Raw genomic sequence first — 17,962 nt, 5'->3', positions numbered from 1 at the left:
CTTGATTGGCACTCGCTCCCCAAGAGGAGGAGTTAACCACATGTCCCTTTCAGCTGGGGTGACTGCTGCTCTCTCTCTCCTGCTCCAGTAACTGGAGGCACAAGTTCTTTCTTCCCCAGCCTCAACTTCATTTCTCAGGTATGTGGAGCTTTGCCATGCTTGATTGTCTGCTATTTCAGCACTGAAAAGGCAGTTTGGTGCAGTTAATGCGTCAGCGTTTGTTGGCTACTCTAGAATGGAAAATGTGCTTTTCACTTGTTAACGTGGAACCACAGGGCAAATTAACTTTTTGAAGCTGGAGTGCTTCGGGTTGTTATTTACACAGTCATGGTGACAGTGAGTTAAGCTTTCTTGGGTTGTGGGTAAATGATGTGAGGAGTGGCTTTTTATGAAACTTTTTTTGTCTTGTTTATCGTGTTATTTGCAGCCTTATTCAGGACAGGCTTTACAGAATTAGAGCAAAAGAAGAAAAGTGACAACAACAAAAAAAAAAGAATATTTGTCCTGATATGAAGTTAAACATCCAGAGGACATGAGGCCTGCTGCTCATGTCTCAAAGCCTATAAAAGGAACGTCATGGGCGAGCCGTCCAGCGTTGCTATTCCTGGACGTACTGCTGATAAATTGTGACAGATGCAACGAGGGGCATGTTGACGCACTCACATTACCCCAGCATCACCTGGTAGCACACATGCTTTCAGAGGTGTCTGGTTGTGTCTTATTACGTTCTACTAACTCAAAGTGAACGAAAACTTTTCTCTTTAGATACAACAAGTTAAATGTGCAGGGATCAGACATTATTGCTTAATTTTAAACAGTATGTAGCTACCAGTGGATATACCTTGAGCTCCTCTGTATTTTCAGTGGACCTGTAGCACATGACTTTATCTGACTGATGATAACAGCTTTTCTGGCACTTTCCTAATGTGTTAAATTTATGTTTTCGAAAGGTTTGGGCTGCGTTCTGCTGCAACAGCCATGGCACCCAAGAAGAATAAGACAGCTAAGAAGAGCAAAGGGGACATCAATGAAATGACCATCATGGTTGAGGACAGCCCCATCAACAAGATCAACGGGTTGAACACCCTGTTAGAGGGAGGAAACGGCTTCAGCTGCATTTCGACTGAAGTCACTGATTCCGTGTATGCCCCAAACCTCCTGGAGGGTTTGAGCACCATGAGGCAGGACAGCTTCCTCTGCGATCTGACGGTCGCCACCAAGTCCAAGTCATTCGATGTCCACAAGGTTGTCATGGCCTCTTGCAGTGAGTACGTTCGCAACATTTTGAAGAAGGACTCCTCCCTCCAGAAGATCGACCTGAACGACCTGTCACCTGTCGGCCTCGCCACAGCAATCACATACGCCTACTCTGGAAAGCTGACCCTGTCTCTGTACAGCATCGGCAGCACTATCGCTGCGGCCATGCTGCTGCAGATCGGCACCTTAGTGAAGATGTGCAGTGATTTCCTCATGCAGGAGCTCAGCGTGGAGAACTGCATGTATGTGGCCAATATCGCCGATGCCTATGACCTGAAAGAAACCAAGGAGGCATCGCAGAAGTTTATGCGGGAGAACTTCATCGAGTTCTCTGAGATGGAGCAGTTCCTGAAGCTCACCTACGAGCAGATCAGTGACTTCCTCTCGGACGATTCCCTGCAGCTTCCCTCCGAGATCACAGCCTTCCAGATCGCCATGAAGTGGTTGGACTTCGACGAGAAGAGGCTGAAGTACGCGGCCGATCTGCTTACTCACATTCGCTTCGGCACTATCTCTGCCCAAGACCTGGTGAATCATGTCCAGAGTGTGCCTCGAATGATGCAAGACTCCGAGTGCCACCGTCTCCTTGTTGACGCCATGAATTACCATCTGCTGCCATACCAACAGAACATCCTCCAGTCACGCAGAACAAAGGTACGTGGAGGCCTCAAGGTGATACTCACAGTGGGAGGACGCCCTGCCCTGACAGAGAAATCTCTCAGCAAAGATGTTCTCTACAGAGATGCAGATAACGTGTGGAATAAGTTGACAGAAATGCCGGCAAAGAGCTTCAACCAGTGTGTGGCGGTGTTGGATGGCTTCCTGTACGTGGCAGGTGGCGAGGACCAGAATGATGCAAGGAATCAGGCAAAACACGCAGTCAGCAACTTCTGCAGGTAAGAGCTAATTGTGCTTTCAATTTGGAATTTAGTTTGCGCAGAATCAGAAAATAAATGCCCCCTCTCTCACACATTCTTTAGATATGACCCACGCTTCAACAATTGGATTCACTTGAGCAACATGATCCAGAGGCGCACCCACTTCAGCCTCAACACCTTCAACGGCCTCTTGTTTGCCGTCGGAGGGCGAAACGCTGATGGCGTCCAGGCCTCTCTGGAGTGCTATGTGCCCTCCTCCAACCAGTGGCAGATGAAAGCCCCCATGGAGGTGCCCCGCTGCTGCCACGGCAGCTCCGTCATCGACGGCAAGATCCTTGTATCAGGAGGTTACATCAACAACGCCTACACCAGGTCCGTGTGCTCGTATGACCCCTCCACTGACACTTGGCAGGATAAGAACAGTCTGAGCACACCCCGAGGGTGGCACTGCGCTGCCACCGTGGGAGACCGAGCCTACGTCATCGGTGGCAGCCAGCTGGGAGGTCGTGGGGAGAGGGTGGACGTCCTCGCCGTCGAATCATACAACCCCAGCAACGGGCAGTGGAGCTACTGCACGCCTCTTCACACAGGAGTGAGCACAGCCGGCATTTCCACTTTGAACAACAAGGTGTATCTCCTCGGAGGCTGGAACGAGGGCGAGAAGAAGTACAAGAAATGCATTCAGGTTTACAACCCTGACCTCAATGAATGGACTGAGGATGATGAGCTGCCAGAAGCTACAGTCGGCATTTCATGCTGCGTTGTCACCATCCCCACAAGGAAAACACGAGAGTCCAGAGCCAGTTCAGTGTCTTCTGCACCAGTCAGTATATAAGGGTTTAGATGATGATAACAATGTAGTTTACATATCTAAATGTCTCCAGCTTTTCTGTTGCAGAAATCCTGGTTCTAAACTCTACCAATCTTACCTTTTTCAGGACTAGGATGCACACTTTAAATGGTGAGCGACTTTATTTAAATGAGAAAAAATGAGTAAAATTGAAGGATTACATATTTCGGACAACTTTCTTTTTACAATGTCTTGTAAAAACTCCTTTGATTAGAAGCAAATTGAACAATTCGAAAGCAGAATTCAGAAGCCTTGAAATGTATTTTCAGACATTAATTAGTAGAAATGGCATGATTAAGGTCAGATAAAGTTCGTGATGGAGACAAAGCAACAGCCATTTTTATCATTTTTAGACAGAAATTTACCTTTGGGGCCAATTCAGTTCAGATAATTTCATAAACCCTTTTTTTCTGTAATGTTGTTTAAAACTCAAATGATAGTTATATGGAGGCTATATAAAGGCTGCTATGCTAACATATCCGTCTTTTTAACCCAGTGCCACAAAATTAAAAATACCAACAACACAGTAATTAATAACAGTTATCAATAGTGAGGGATTTTGTGACCGTCGTGTCTGTCGTGACGAAAGCTACTGTGATTCTCAGATACTTGAACCGAATAATGAACTGGAGCTGAAATAAGTGTTGGCACCACCTACCAGGAGTAGGTGCTTGTCATTAGTGTTCAAACAAGCCACACAGTCATGCTGCAGCTCCCTACATGCATCTGATGTACAGTCTCCAGCAGTATGGTGGGTGGTCGTATCGGGATTCTGTTGGGAAAATGTTGGAATGATGAGGGTTGAATGGGTTCAGATGTGACAGGAAACAAACTATTTTGTAAAAAAGAAAAAGAAAAATATAACTTGGGAGTGATGTTGTCAGCCTGAGCTTTCCTGGAGGTCAGTGCTCATGATTTCCCCGACTGCTCATGTCTTTACATTTATTGTTTGTTTTTAAATTAAAGAGATGAAGTGTAAGCTATACTCTGAGCCATGGTCACTTTATTCATAATAATGTTATTTTGTGAGTCTAGTTCATGTTTTTGACCACCAAAGTTGAAGAAATCTGCATGTGAACAAGATTATTTTGCTGTTTTTGCACTCAAATCACATTTTTATTGGTACCTTTTACTCTTTTGGGAAAGCATTTGATGGCCGTTGATACTGGCATAAGGTTTTTATGTTATTCAAGAGTGTGAACCTGCTGTGGTAACAGCAATGTACAGATTGAGTTTCCACAGTTTTGCATGGTGTCCACTGCAGTATTTTTGGACCTGGAGGCCATAGTGATGAGGCCATTTGGAGGGCTACATTTCCATTTTCCATTTGAATCATGAGGTATGCACTTTTGACTTCCTATCTTTAACCGTACATCATTGTTGTCAAAGAGTGTGTATATTTCCTGGCAAAAGACTCAAACATTTGCGTACTTATTATATATATTTACACATGTTTAAGTATTTGCACAGAAATGAGAAGATGACAGGTTCGTGTGGAAGCCCACAGGCATCAAGTTAATAATCCTGTGGCTACGCTTTGCTTTTTAAGCCTGCCTCTAATTTGTTGTCAACCATAATGAATGACTGTTAAACCACATTGTTAGCTCCTCGACAAGGGTTACAGCCTGTTCGTTTACACAGTACTTGATACTGTAAGAGCCAGGAAAAAGGGCTTTGGGGATGTAGCATGAGCGAAATAAACACATAATTAAGGCTATTATGTTTCCTACCAATTAGTCCCAAAGTTGACATATAAAAGTCAAGTTTATTCTGTTAGCCAAACATTATACAGTGAGTGAAATTGAAGGACTGACATGGAGAAGTCTGTGACCCATTTATAAAATCATCACTTCTGCAAAGGTTTGAACAGTTTTGGCTAATTCACGCTAGAGATTTCCCGTATTCATGTTGTTATCATGGCCTCTCTCTCAGGTCTGAGGGAGGGCACTATCAGTCAGTAATCAACGCACACCCACACAGCCCTGAAGAATTCTTTAGTCGTAGGCTCTTACGACAAGACCTTGTAGGCGATAAAGCCGGCGATTTCTTTTTCTTTTTTACTTAATCTTTATTTACACATCAACAAACTCCCAACTGTTGTAATTTTGGGCTCAAAATACATAAATATGTTTTCATAAATGGATGATAGTGAACATGACAAATTTAGCTAAACTGCTACCAAATGGGATGTCAATAATCAGTCCAATGTGAATCAGAAAAAAAGAAAAGAAAAGAAATGTCACTGACCCATAAACTTGTTTTATCAGCCGATGCACATACAGTTGACACACCCTTTGAAAGTCAAGTGCTGTGTCATTATTACAGTCACTTTTTCAAATAGGTGATGTTGCATTCTAATTAGCGAGTTATTGCCCAACTTCAGTTATAAACATGACTCGTTCATTTTCATGCTGTGGTTACGGAATATGATTTGAGTAGATAAACCGCAAGCAAAGAGCTTCGTTTTATTTCCAGAAAAGGGCACGCCGGGGACAAGAAATAGCGGATCATTTGTCCTAAATTTTTGAGTTTTTATTTTCTTTTCTTGCACTGACTTTTTTTTTCACAGAATTTAATGTGGAGGCAGACTAGGTCAAACAAAGAGTTAGTCTTTCATTATTATTTAGAAGATTTCACTTTTCTTAAAGTGATACATTATCTCCCTTTTCTACAATTTTTCAATAGTTGTCAATTCAGCCTGATTTTGCATATCTAATCCAAGGAGTCAACAGTTACAAAATAGTGCTGAAACAATCTAATGATTAACAGATGAGCAACCAATGACAGTTTTTATAATTGAGAGAATAGGATTATTTTTTTGTGTTGTCTGCTGTACATCAATATAAATTGACTTGCTGGGTGTGGGACAACATAACATACATGAAGGAACGAACATTCAGCTCAGCTTATTACATTATGTTTTAAATGATCTACCTGTGTTTACTGTGTAGGGTTACAGGTATTTAAGATCCTACATAGGGTTAAATACAAAGGTAAATATGAACGTATTTGGAGAAAAAACTGGTTTTTCCCAGAAAATTGTGTATAGACTCATGCAAAGCGAAACCCTCTCAATCATCATTTAAGATCCAAGTGTGTTGGAGCCTGTAACTCTACTTTTTCCCTCTTATTTTGCTGTGTTTGAGAAATTTGAGAAATGGTATTTTAAAAGTGGAAAGTGACATTTTGTCTCTTAAATGCATTGGCAGCCGTAGCTTGCATGACGCATAAACCATGGGGAGAAAAAATACTGCTTCTTTACTGCCATTACAGAAAGTCTCCAAATGTCATGTGATTTCTCCCGTACCATTAGTGCGCGGCTATTTCCGATAGCACTTGAAGGTATCATCTCTATAGCTACCTGCTCTGAGCGACAGGTCAGTGGGAGGAGCCTAGCGACGAAGACTGCTGAGTCATGGTGGCGTCACCACGCTCTACACTCCGCCTGACGGTATCACGTGTGTGGAGCCAGGAGGGCGTTCATATGTATAACACAGCCCGACTGAGAGCGGCAGAGCGGTTTGGCAGCACCTATCTACCTACCGGTTCACCTCGCTGTCATTCACTCATAGAGCTGCACGTTGACGGGCTCAGTCCTCGGTCGTAAACTGAGCCAAAGCTTTAAAGACAGTGTAACTTTACCCACTAAACTCGTCGGGAGCAGCCAGTCAGCCCTCGGGTGGGCTTTACCGAGCTAACCAGACATTAGCAAGTGATGAGCAGGGGCCTTCTTCGTCTGGATGCCCAGCTAAGGTTACCGACAGGGCACGCCGCTTAACAGCACCAAGAGACTCTGCCACTCAGCCCGTGAGCCCTCTGACAGCCCCGGAAGGAACCCCTGGTTCTGCCGTCTGTCCGCACCGGGACTTCATGCTAGCCCCGCACCAGTCGGACAAACTAGCTAGCTAGCTAACGCTCGGCGTGCAAGTTGAAAAAGACTCAAGCCGTCAGTTCTCCACCTCCAGCAGCTCGTCTGTGCGATGGGTTTACTGTCACAGGGGTCTCCACTGAAGTGGGAAGAAACCAAGAAGTACGCCGACCATGTGAGAAAGCACGGCATCATTCAGTTCCTCAACATCTACAACAAAGTGAAGGAGCGTCAGAAAGATGTGTTGAAATGGGGCGACGAGGTAAGAAACGAGCTCTTCTGTTTTTGCCTACAAGGAAACAGTTTGCCGAAAATAAATGCCGTTTGCGTCTGCCTGCTGATGTGTCGGCCATGGTGGTTGTGCATGATGCAATATTGTCATTTTTTAAAATATTCACTTTCGTTTTCCAGCCCTGGTGTTTTTACTATCACTGCAGGGAAGAAAAAAAAACATTTAGCTCATGTAAATCTGCAACTTTAAATATTGTGTGGATATTTGCATGTACCCATGTCGCTGTTACTGACATCTGTTCCAGTGTACAACATGTATAATGTCTGAGTGTTAGTTGGGAAGAGTCAAACCTGGTGGTTACTGCTGGACTTAATGAAAACAGAGTCATGTGCAATCATTATGTATTCTAACATTTTTTACATTGTGAGTCAACACAATAACAGTTGTCTGTTCTTTGGGAATGAAAGAACATGGTTATTAAACGTTATCCACTAGCTAAAGGTATATGTGAAACAACTGCATTATAAAAGTTAATTTTAAGTATGCACATCATTCCATTTCCAAGTACCTGTCTAGTAATACTTGTACATATTTAGGACACACCCCGGTGAGCCAACATTACCTTTAAGCCTGCTACACGCTGTGTTAAAAAAACACAGGCCTGGCTCTTTTCTTTCAGTCAGATCTTCACACCAGTGTCTAGTTTTTTGTTCTTTTTTTGCCCGCCACCAGTCCACAAAACTTCAGTGTGCTATAGCTTGTTTTCATTTCTAACAATGTGGAATGCTGTTGTTATAGATTAATCCCCCTTTCAGACAGGGGATTACAGGGTAGCAGAGTCAAAGTCAAGGAAACATAACTGATGAATTGGAATTGATGTGATGGCGACCCGGTCTGATCTTGGAAAAGTAGTCTAGAGTTGACTGACGACCTGGTTTTAGAGAAAAGAAGACTTTGTTTGGGCACAAAGAAGCACAGCGTCCTCACCTGTTTGTCTTTCTTTAATTATGTTAGTTGATTATTTATTTACAGGTCGAGTACATGTTGCTCGAGTTGGACGACAAGGATGAAAAGGTTCGACTTGTCCTTAACGGCGGGGATGTTTTGGACACTCTCCAGGACCAGGGTGAAAAGATTAACCCAAAGTAAGGATGCTATTCAGTTTAACATTACATCACATTTCAAATTATCTACATGTCTTTTACTTAGTGGGGTTAAATGTATTTGTACATGTTTTTCCTAGAAAATAGTTTATAAACAAAGATGAACGCAATCATCATTTATGATCCAAGTGTGTTGGAGACTGTAACTTTTTGATTTAATATTTTTGCTGTATTTGGGATGTTCGTGGGTGCCAACAGCTCCCGAGAAAGATGTCGATCTGCTTCATGTTGGTGGCTCACCAATCTAAACTGTCAGTATTTGACAGCAAGTTACTGAGCCTTAAAGTGAAACTCTCACCAAAATGCAACTTAGGCTTTTTCTTGTGAATGTATATGAGTCCAGCCTTCGTGCATAATTATGATGAAAGAGGCACTTTTAAGATTGACCGTTTTCGTTTTCCCTAGTGATACTACAAGCAAAGTTTCATGTTGTGTCAAGCCTTCTCAGTGTAGCAAAATAGCAATTTTGATGCTAGCGTAAAAGTGCCCCTGCACTCCCACTGAAAATGAGTTTGAGCTGAAAAGGAAAATACTGTAAATCTTAAAAGTGCCTCTTTCGTCGTAATTATGCTTTTACACAAAGGTTTGACTCATACATTCACAAAAAAAGCCTAGGTTCCATTTTGGCGAGAGTTTTACTTTAACTATCAACTATCTTTCTCCTGAATCACTTGATGCACCTTTGGAATGATGTGTTAAACAGAAACCAACAAATGCTGCATAGTCTGCCTGTTAAAGGAGGGAAGCCTTAATTTGCTCAGATCATTTTGACTCTATTTTGCGTTGACTTTGTTTCCTTCCTCCCTCTAAATGCATGTTTATTTTTTTTAAGCCCTGTACGGTCAAAGTGAAAGTATTCTTACTGGACGTGCACAAATATGTCATGGAAAGGCACCAAAAAGAATAGCAACAGCACTGTTGCCGTGTTTGTTTTGGATCATAGTGAGCTATTAAGTGGGTGGTTGTGATCAAGAGTAATTCTGGTTGTATTAAGCCTTGGCCTAGTAAGTCATGCACCGTTAAAAGTAGGATCTAGCTCTATAAAAGGGACACTTACACGGGTATTTATTTTGTCATCGTAACACACCCACATGATCTTTTATTTTGGCTGGTGAGACCTCTTGTCAGGAGTGTGCTGATCTTATTTGATTGACGTCTTCTGGATAGAAGAATCGTGAGGAAATAAATATATTATTTTTAGATGGACTATACATGCTGCAGCTGTTCAGTGAGGGGTTGTTTTAGTAAAATGTTCAGGCAGAGTTGATATTGTTCTGCTGCTAGATAGCCGACCATGTGATTCTTCTGCATTTCTCTGGTTGCTGTGGAACACTTGGTCCACTGCTTCCAGCGACGACACCCACATGAACACACATCACACTGTAATAGCAGACTCTACCGACACGCTTAAAACGCATGCATTCGAAGTGTCTGAAGCCCCTGAGTTCAGCTGGGGCGGATGGCAATGCCCTGAAGTCAGACAGCCCCATCTCACCATGTTTCCCACACTCTGAATTTGCATACAAACCCATATTCTCTGGTCTGCGTTCATTCTTCATTCACATTAAATGAGATGATTGACATACCAGTTCTGTGAGCCTGTTGGTGCGCCTCTCTGCTGCATTATGTGCATGCCTCCACAAACAGATGAAAATGCATGGAGTTCCTCAGATGTAGCCGCTCATTTGAAAAAAGAACAAAGCTGCTTGTCTTCAAACTCTTTGCTAGAACACCTGGAGAAGCCTGAAGTTTTGTGCAACTCCGCCCTATGGACAGATGAGTCCAAAATGTAACTGTTAAACAAGACACACTTTACAGTTCACACTGAATACAACCAGAAGAACCTTCTCCCACAAGTGACACATGGTGGTGTCATGGTTGAGATCAGGGCCTGCTTTTCAGCCTTGAGACCTGAATGTCACAAAATAGTCCCAAGAATCATGAATTCTGAGAAATGTTGTAAAAACTGGGAACACAACTAGAGTCGCGAGCTTAACTGAAAATGTGTCATGGAACATGACAATGATCCGACGCAGTTCAGCAAAAAGGCCAAAACTCCCCAAAAGCAGATGTGAGTCACCGAGTAGTCACTACAGAGTTTTTGTTAAATAAACTATGCTGATGTTTAATTTTCTTTTGAGTCGGTAGTGAAACTGGGCAGTGTTGATCTTGATTGGAAAGAAATCAGGTTGATAAAAATTCTAGTGCAAATTGGATCTAACAGGTTTTAATGTTTTATTTGATATTTGATTATGCTTAATGGAGTTACAGGGAACTGTTGGGCTTTGACAGAAGTGTGCACTCTACTCAGTGCCATTTTATTCATCTATGTGATGAACAGGCCTTCCTCAGGCTAAAAGGTTACATTTATGTGTACCAGACTAGAAAGTCTTTTCTTCATTCTCCCAGTCAATCAATAAGAGTTGTTTTACAGATGTGGTGCTTTTGTCTTTTAGTCACGGTGCCCTTCTGTTTCCTCTCTGACCAAGTTCCGCTCTGCAACAAAGAGAAGAGAATTAACTTATTCCTCCACATGGCTGTATTTGTAAATAATTTGAAAATGTCAAACATTTGTTGGTTTCAACTTATTACATGTAATAATTTGCTGCTTTTCACTGTCACTAAGAAAAAAGAGCACTTGAGGCTCAGAGAAATTGTAATGATAAACAGATCTTCGATTTTTTTTTTTTTCACATTGCATAAACTGAACAATTCATAGATTCACCATAAAAATAATAGCTATAATCCACTCTGATCAAAGATAATGTCTCAGATAGTTTTGAAGGCTGTGAACACAAAAATAAAGTATCGCACAAGTTTTTCTGATAATGTCACTTCTGAGCTTAGATTTAAGAGTAAAAGTCATTTTAAAGGACTCTACAAACAGAAAGCCCATTTGTCTTTGCGTAGTTGTGGAACGAGGATATTTTGCCTCAGGACATCTGTCAGTGATAACAGCGGTCCGAGCTTCTCCTGGAAATGCTGTTTGCATGCCTAAACTGTAGTAACATTTCTTTGGGGAGAGGAATTTTCTGGAGGCCGTGTAAATGTGTTTGTACAAGCTTTTGAGTGTTATGCTAGCCCGCTGTCCATTACGTCGGCCTAAATCTGTGGAGCCAACTTCACCCAGGGGAAATACCAGTGGCAGTGGGAATAGTGGAGCCGATGCATTCCTCATTACTGCCCCTCTGTCGCACACACCAAAGATCACGCTCCGCAGCACAAATACGTCGTGTTCGTTCGCCTCGCCAAGATAATGGCCGACATATGATAAAGGGGAGAGTTTATTTAATCAGAAAAGGTCATCGTGATCCTGAGACCAGGAAGTGCTCTCATGGCCAACCAAAACAGAATGCTTTCTCAACACTTTTTATATGTTTGCAGTCACCCCACGCTCTGGAGGCCGGAGTATGGCAGCTACATGATTGAGGGAACTCCAGGGCAGCCGTACGGCGGGACCATGTCAGAGTTCAACACTGTGGAGGGCAACATGGGCAAGAGGCGACGAGAGGCCTCATCTGTCCTTAACCAGAATGAAACGCTCTGCACCATCACTTCATTCCCAATGTACTTTTAACCCTCTTTTAATATTCATTTGTCAGTTGAGATGAGAACAAAGGAAAAACAAACTGTGTCTTTATTCGTAAGAGTTGGATACAGGATGTTTAATCTTACCAATTTGATGGATAGTTTACGGTGGGCAACATGAAGAGCAACAACAAAAATATCACTGGCTGCAGTAGTTTTTAGTCGATGTTGTGGTCCTGTCTTTCAGGTTGGGTTGCCCAGGTTTCACCAAACCAGAGTACCAGCCGACCCCTGTTGAAAAGGGAGTGTCCAAATCATTGTTTTTCCCAGATGAAGCCATCAACACACACCCAAGGTTCAGGTAGGCGTAATGGTTCTAATTATGATGTGAGAGTGTGCCTGTGTGGTTGTAGCACTGATAGAGGTTACTATTAAATTGCTGGATTATTGACACTTTTGGTTGTGATGAGCAAAAACATCTAACAAATGAAGGATAATTAAGTGTTGAAATTCATTAATCCTGTTATGTTTGTGTTCATATTATCCAGTTTTGTATTTTTGAAAATTCAGTCGTTATCAGGCTTTAAATTTCAGTTTCATCAGCCTAAAATATGCAGTTGTGATGTTTGTCGTCCACATACTTGTTCCTGTCATTGATCTATTCTCCTATTATAAAATGCGTTTGTGAATGTTGTATGTGACTGATTGTATGTGGGGATTTGCTTTTTCAGCACACTTACCAGAAACATACGTCACAGAAGAGGAGAAAAGGTCGTGATTAACGTACCAAGTAAGTCCAGATGAATTTAAAATGCTTTTTTTTTGGCTGTTAAACAGCTGTGGTCTCCTTTTTAAGGAAAAGAAACTAAATTTAAAAGGTCTTTCACAAATGAGAAAACACATCTTGTCTCCAACTAAACTGGTTGAACGAGACACACAACAAACATTCAGCAGGGAGAGAAGTGTCACTTAAGTCTGGCCACATGCTGCTCTGGTTCTTCCAGCAGTAACAGCACACTGTCTGCCCATGATATGCCAGCTACGGCGCAATTTTGTTTGCTTTGTTTTTCTCTTCAGTGTTGCTTGGGCACTTAAGCAATATGGCAGCTGCTGTCAATCAAATATAGACACCAACACACTCCCTCACAGATATTTTCCTTCCTTTAATGATACAAAAAAAAATAACAGTACGTTAAAAACAGCTTGACATAATTTTTTTATTAAAAAAGGGATGATAATGCATTTTTTTTTGTCATTGGGAACAAGTGAATAAATATGACTGTATTCCTTTCCGTGTTTCAGTCTTCAAAGACAAGTGCACCCCGTCTCCATTTGTGGAGAAGTTTCCCGAGGATGATGGTGAGGCTGCAAGGGCAGCTCTGCCTGATCACATCTACATGGACGCCATGGGCTTTGGCATGGGAAACTGCTGTCTGCAGGTGCTGAAAAAACGACTGATTGTCCCAGTCTTTGTTGCCTTGAACAGTGATGTGATAACGATCTTGTCACCTGAACTATTTTGACTTTTGTTTGACTGCAATTTTACGATCCCTGTAAGTGATTTATGAATGTACTTCAGCCTGTTTTTTATGACACTTCTGCAGGTCACATTCCAAGCTTGTAGCATCGATGAGGCAAGATACCTTTACGACCAGCTCGCAACATTCTGCCCAATAGTGGTGAGTAGATAAATAAATAAAACTCCCAGTCGTATATTTTGATTAATATGTAACCTCTTCCTCAGCTGAACTATTATTTAACTGATAATCTATTAACTAATTATTAAGGAACTTAGCAGAATTTGGCCATTTTTTGCAAGATTTATACATTCAAAATGTCAAAACAGACCAACAAACCTTCATGTTTTTCAGACAGTGTGGCTTTATTTTTATTTTGTCAGTCAACACTGAATACTGACAACTGTTTTGGCTCTTTCCAGATGGCGTTGAGCGCAGCCTCACCCTTCTACAGAGGATTTGTGTCAGATAATGATTGCCGCTGGGGGGTTATTTCTGCCTCGGTGGATGACAGGACACAGGAGGAACGTGGCCTCAAGGTGAGCAGGTGGAGCTAGCCAAACCAGCACCTAGGGTGTAAAATAATGTTTTAGTCAAAAATGAATGTATGAATTTTATCTCCTTTGAAGCCATTGAAAAACAACAAATACAGGATCTTCAAGTCAAGATATGACTCGATTGACAGCTACCTGTCAAGCTGCAGTGAGAAGTACAATGATATTGACCTGACGATAGACGAGGAGATCTACAAGCAGCTGCTTGATGCAGGTATGAATTCAGAAAATGGAGAAACACATGAAATATTTTAAATAAAAGACAAATATTCAACTTGACAGTCAAAATCACTTATAGATGCTTGCGCGGTAAAAGAATAATGAGCTTTCTGTGTGTAGGAATTGACAAGCTGCTGGCACAACACATAGCACACCTCTTCATCCGAGATCCACTCTCCGTCTTTGAGGAGAAAATTCACCTGGACGATGAAAATGAGTCTGATCACTTCGAGGTGAGATTAGCTGTATCCCTTCTAAGAAAGTTATCCATGTGTAAAAACAGGCTTGTATTTACTCAAACTTCTGTTCTTGCAGAACCTGCAGTCAACCAACTGGCAGACGATGAGGTTCAAACCTCCACCTCCGAACTCTGATATCGGCTGGAGAGTTGAGTTCCGCCCCATGGAGGTAGAAACCAACTTCACTATGAATAAACTTGCACTTGCACTCCTAATCTGGCTTGATTAGGATAACATGGCCTGTTAATACAGTAAATGGGATTGGGTTATTGTTTTTTCCTTTCATAATTCAGGTGCAGCTAACTGATTTTGAAAACGCTGCATACGTGGTCTTTGTGGTCCTGCTCACCAGAGTGATCTTGTCTTATAAATTGGACTTTCTGATCCCCTTGTCAAAGGTAAAAACAGCCCTAGCTCATTCATTTATTTATTTATTTTTAAAATGTTAAGAGATATTACATAAAGTGTGACACTTGATATCCTCAGTGTTCTGATCCACTTGTCTTTCAATAGGTTGATGAAAACATGAAGGTCGCACAGAAGAGAAACGCTGTCCAGGAGGGCATGTTTTACTTCCGAAAGGACATCTTTAAAGGTGAGCGAAACAAAAAGTGATTGTTTTACGTTGGTGTCTATGGTGACTGCCTCAAATAGGAGTAGCTGACACATTTGTGTTTTCTACCATTAGGCTGCAACCCAGTCCTTGATGGCACTGCCTCGGCTCAAAATGGCTTGGAGACTGATGGTGCCAATGATGGTGGTAATGAGGAGTACACGCTGATGAGCATCGACACCATCATCAATGGAAAGGTGAGCATTGTTTTACTCTACTGATCTAGCAGTGTGGCTCAATGGATAACTACGTCAACCCTATTAGATGATTTGCCATGCAATTGTACAGATTTTCATGGTCACCAGAAGAATCTTGCTGACTTTAGTGATCCTCTGAGTTTTCATTTAGCCTCAGCACAAATTAGCATTTGTTAGCTTGCTGACACACTACATTTGAATGATGAATGTGGTAAATATTATCTCTGCCGAACATCCACAGGTTAGCATTTGCATTGTGAGCAGATTGCCATGCTGGTGTTATGCCATGTTCACATCATATTGTTTTCTCTTTCAACCCTTCATCTGCTTCAGCCTCTTCTGCACAAGTTAAGGCAGCAACGCAGTTTAGCTCCCATCTTACACTATATTTCATCCTTTGACCTTCCAGCTATATATTCAACTTTCAATCCCATTCATAGCAATTAGACTGTTTTCCAGTCTCTACACTCTAAACACTCCTTCAGCTGTTTCTCCATACAAAGTAAAACCAGCGATGCAGTTTAGCTCCCAGCTTGCACTATATCTTGCATCCTTCATCCGTTTCCTGATTTTCCAGTTCTCATCATGCGTTTCATTCAAACCTTAAAATGTGAGTGTCATTCAACTTTTAAATCTCATTCGTACTAATTTGACCCTTTCCCTGCAAGTCGTACTCCTTCAATGGGGGGGAGGACTCAGCTTGAAACAAAAACTATTAAGGTCAGTCTGCAATCCAGAGTTTGAGATGTCTGGAATTACAAGAAGAAGAAATGTGGCAAAATTCGCTGCAAAGCAACTATTGTTGGCAGTCTAAATATTGTCCAATATTAACACTGAAAGAATGGATTCTGTTAAAAGGATTTCTGTGAATTGTTTATTATATCTGGGTTGACTTTGTTAACATACGTTGAATACAAAAACTTAGCTAATTTATGCAGTTTTAAGTGCTGTGACTAAAAGGTCAGCAGTGTTTGTAATCATCTTAGAAAAAGCTTGAATGCTCCCAGGGTGAAATAATGACAGGCTGTTTTTTTCCTCAAATTCTGCCGACGTCATGTGAATGGGGTTTTTTTTAGGTTTTTTTTTTTTATAAATATTTATCACAAATCAGAGCTGTGCCAAAGTGCAGCCTCACAGAGCTGTTAGTATGGCTGTAGACTTTTAGTCTTGTTTTAAGCTCTTTAACAATCACTGATGTTTTCTTTTTTAATCACCAGGAGGGGGTATTCCAAGGTCTCATCCCGATCCTCAACTGTTATTTGGAAAACATGGAGGTCGATGTGGACACCAGGTGCACTATTTTGAATTATCTGAAGCTCATCAAGAAACGTGCCTCAGGTAAATTTCCCGTAACGAACAAAAACATTGTCACAAGCCAAAAACAGACTTTCTTTTTATGCCACCCTGAGCGTAACTCTTACTTTTGCTCTTACGGAACAGGTGAACTGATGACCATGGCCAAGTGGATGAGAGAGTTTGTTGCCAAGCACCCACAGTACAAGCAGGACAGTGTCATAACTGACAAGATCAACTACGACCTGTTCAGAAAGTGCGACAAGATTGCAAAAGGCGAGGAGCAGTGCCCCGAGCTCATTGGCAACCCAGTCAACAAGTTCAAATGAGAGCGCTGTAGGAATGCATCGTCAGCATACAAACATGCATGTAAAGAAAGACCAAATGTGTGGCTCAGAATGAAAGCGGTCCAATTTTAAGAGAATGCAAAACAGCATGTGTGTGTTGTGAGAAACACACCTGCATCAGATGTATGTACATATACTGTATCAGATTTTTATGATTACAAAATTATTTTAATAGGGTTAAGACATGCAAAAGGTCGTGTAATAGAAATCAGATGTGTATTTATTTTTCTCTGGAAATTAAGTCTATCTGTGTGAGAATGTAAATGTAGCAAAGGGTTGTACAGTAGTCTGCTTTTAATCTTGTGTTCTGTAAATACTGTACCTCTGCTCTTTAAAACATTAACATCATGGGTTTTTTGGGTTCTTGTTTTTTTTTCTTGCTGGATATGAGCTTTCTTCATGATTACTAGGAATCTTTTCTTTCTTTTTTTGCATTTTAAGAGAACTGTTTTGTTTTGCTCTGCTGACAATGTAGTGGGAACATCAAGGTAGTGTTGCATTCAGTTGGAAATGGTGAACCATTGTTTGCAATGTGATGCTGCTTCCAAATAAACCTGTACAAAAGTAAGTTAGTCAGGTTTTTTACAATTATCTAATTTATTAAGTTACGGAAGGCTTTTAATTAAATGAGCCAAAGGGGATAGATTTAATTTTGTTCAATATGTTTGAGGCTCAGCAAACGTTCATCACGTTTAATTTGAAAAGCCCCCCTTAAAATGTAAGCCCCCCCCGACAAAGAGGTCAAAGGTCGGATTCTGATAGCTGAAGCTGTTTAAACTGGACTCCTCCACATGTCACCCTTCCATTATCTAAAACATGGCTCCTATGACCGAGAACATCGATATGTGGTTCAACAACTCTCAGCATCATTTCACTTCCTGCAGCCATGTTACTGGCTCTGTAATACTGTACTGAGGCACAATGCTGCTGTTAGCTAAATGCTAGCCCAAGCATGCTAAAATTCCCACAAGACAACGCTGACATACATATAATATTCAATATAATGTTAACCATCTTCTTCAGTGTGTTAGCATACTAATGTTTGCCAGTTACCAGCAAACACAAACTATAATGGGAATGTCATGAGTTTTGCAGATTTTTGCTCATAAACCAACCTGTTCAACACATGAGCCAAACATTTTTATCCAATTATGGTGTTCAAACTTAATGCAGTTCATTATCTATTAAATGTATGTAGAAAATGCCA

The 17,962-nt window shown here is 41.4% G+C and overlaps 2 protein-coding genes across 2 annotated transcripts; both read left to right on the top strand.

The window, feature by feature from the left end:
- The first annotated feature begins 30 nt into the window (after nucleotides 1–30).
- Nucleotides 31–3,970, top strand: klhl31 (kelch-like family member 31). Its single transcript, XM_037124836.1, has 3 exons — nucleotides 31–138; nucleotides 951–2,153; nucleotides 2,238–3,970. The coding sequence occupies exons 2-3, from the start codon at nucleotides 979–981 to the stop codon at nucleotides 2,968–2,970; spliced, it is 1,908 nt and encodes a 635-aa protein (XP_036980731.1). The 5' UTR covers nucleotides 31–138; nucleotides 951–978; the 3' UTR covers nucleotides 2,971–3,970.
- Nucleotides 3,971–6,436: 2,466 nt separating this feature from the next.
- On the top strand, nucleotides 6,437–17,323 carry gclc (glutamate-cysteine ligase, catalytic subunit). Its single transcript, XM_037123376.1, has 16 exons — nucleotides 6,437–7,115; nucleotides 8,118–8,230; nucleotides 11,633–11,815; nucleotides 12,024–12,137; nucleotides 12,508–12,566; nucleotides 13,079–13,215; nucleotides 13,381–13,455; nucleotides 13,716–13,832; nucleotides 13,923–14,061; nucleotides 14,187–14,299; nucleotides 14,382–14,474; nucleotides 14,599–14,703; nucleotides 14,819–14,900; nucleotides 14,994–15,115; nucleotides 16,333–16,453; nucleotides 16,556–17,323. The coding sequence occupies exons 1-16, from the start codon at nucleotides 6,966–6,968 to the stop codon at nucleotides 16,735–16,737; spliced, it is 1,905 nt and encodes a 634-aa protein (XP_036979271.1). The 5' UTR covers nucleotides 6,437–6,965; the 3' UTR covers nucleotides 16,738–17,323.
- The last annotated feature ends 639 nt before the right edge of the window (nucleotides 17,324–17,962 follow it).

Source organism: Acanthopagrus latus, chromosome 15 (genome assembly GCF_904848185.1).
Source record: "Acanthopagrus latus isolate v.2019 chromosome 15, fAcaLat1.1, whole genome shotgun sequence".
Lineage (NCBI taxonomy): Eukaryota > Metazoa > Chordata > Actinopteri > Spariformes > Sparidae > Acanthopagrus > Acanthopagrus latus.
The sequence above is the reverse complement of the archived record's forward strand: the minus strand, read 5'-3'. Positions and strand labels throughout refer to the sequence as shown.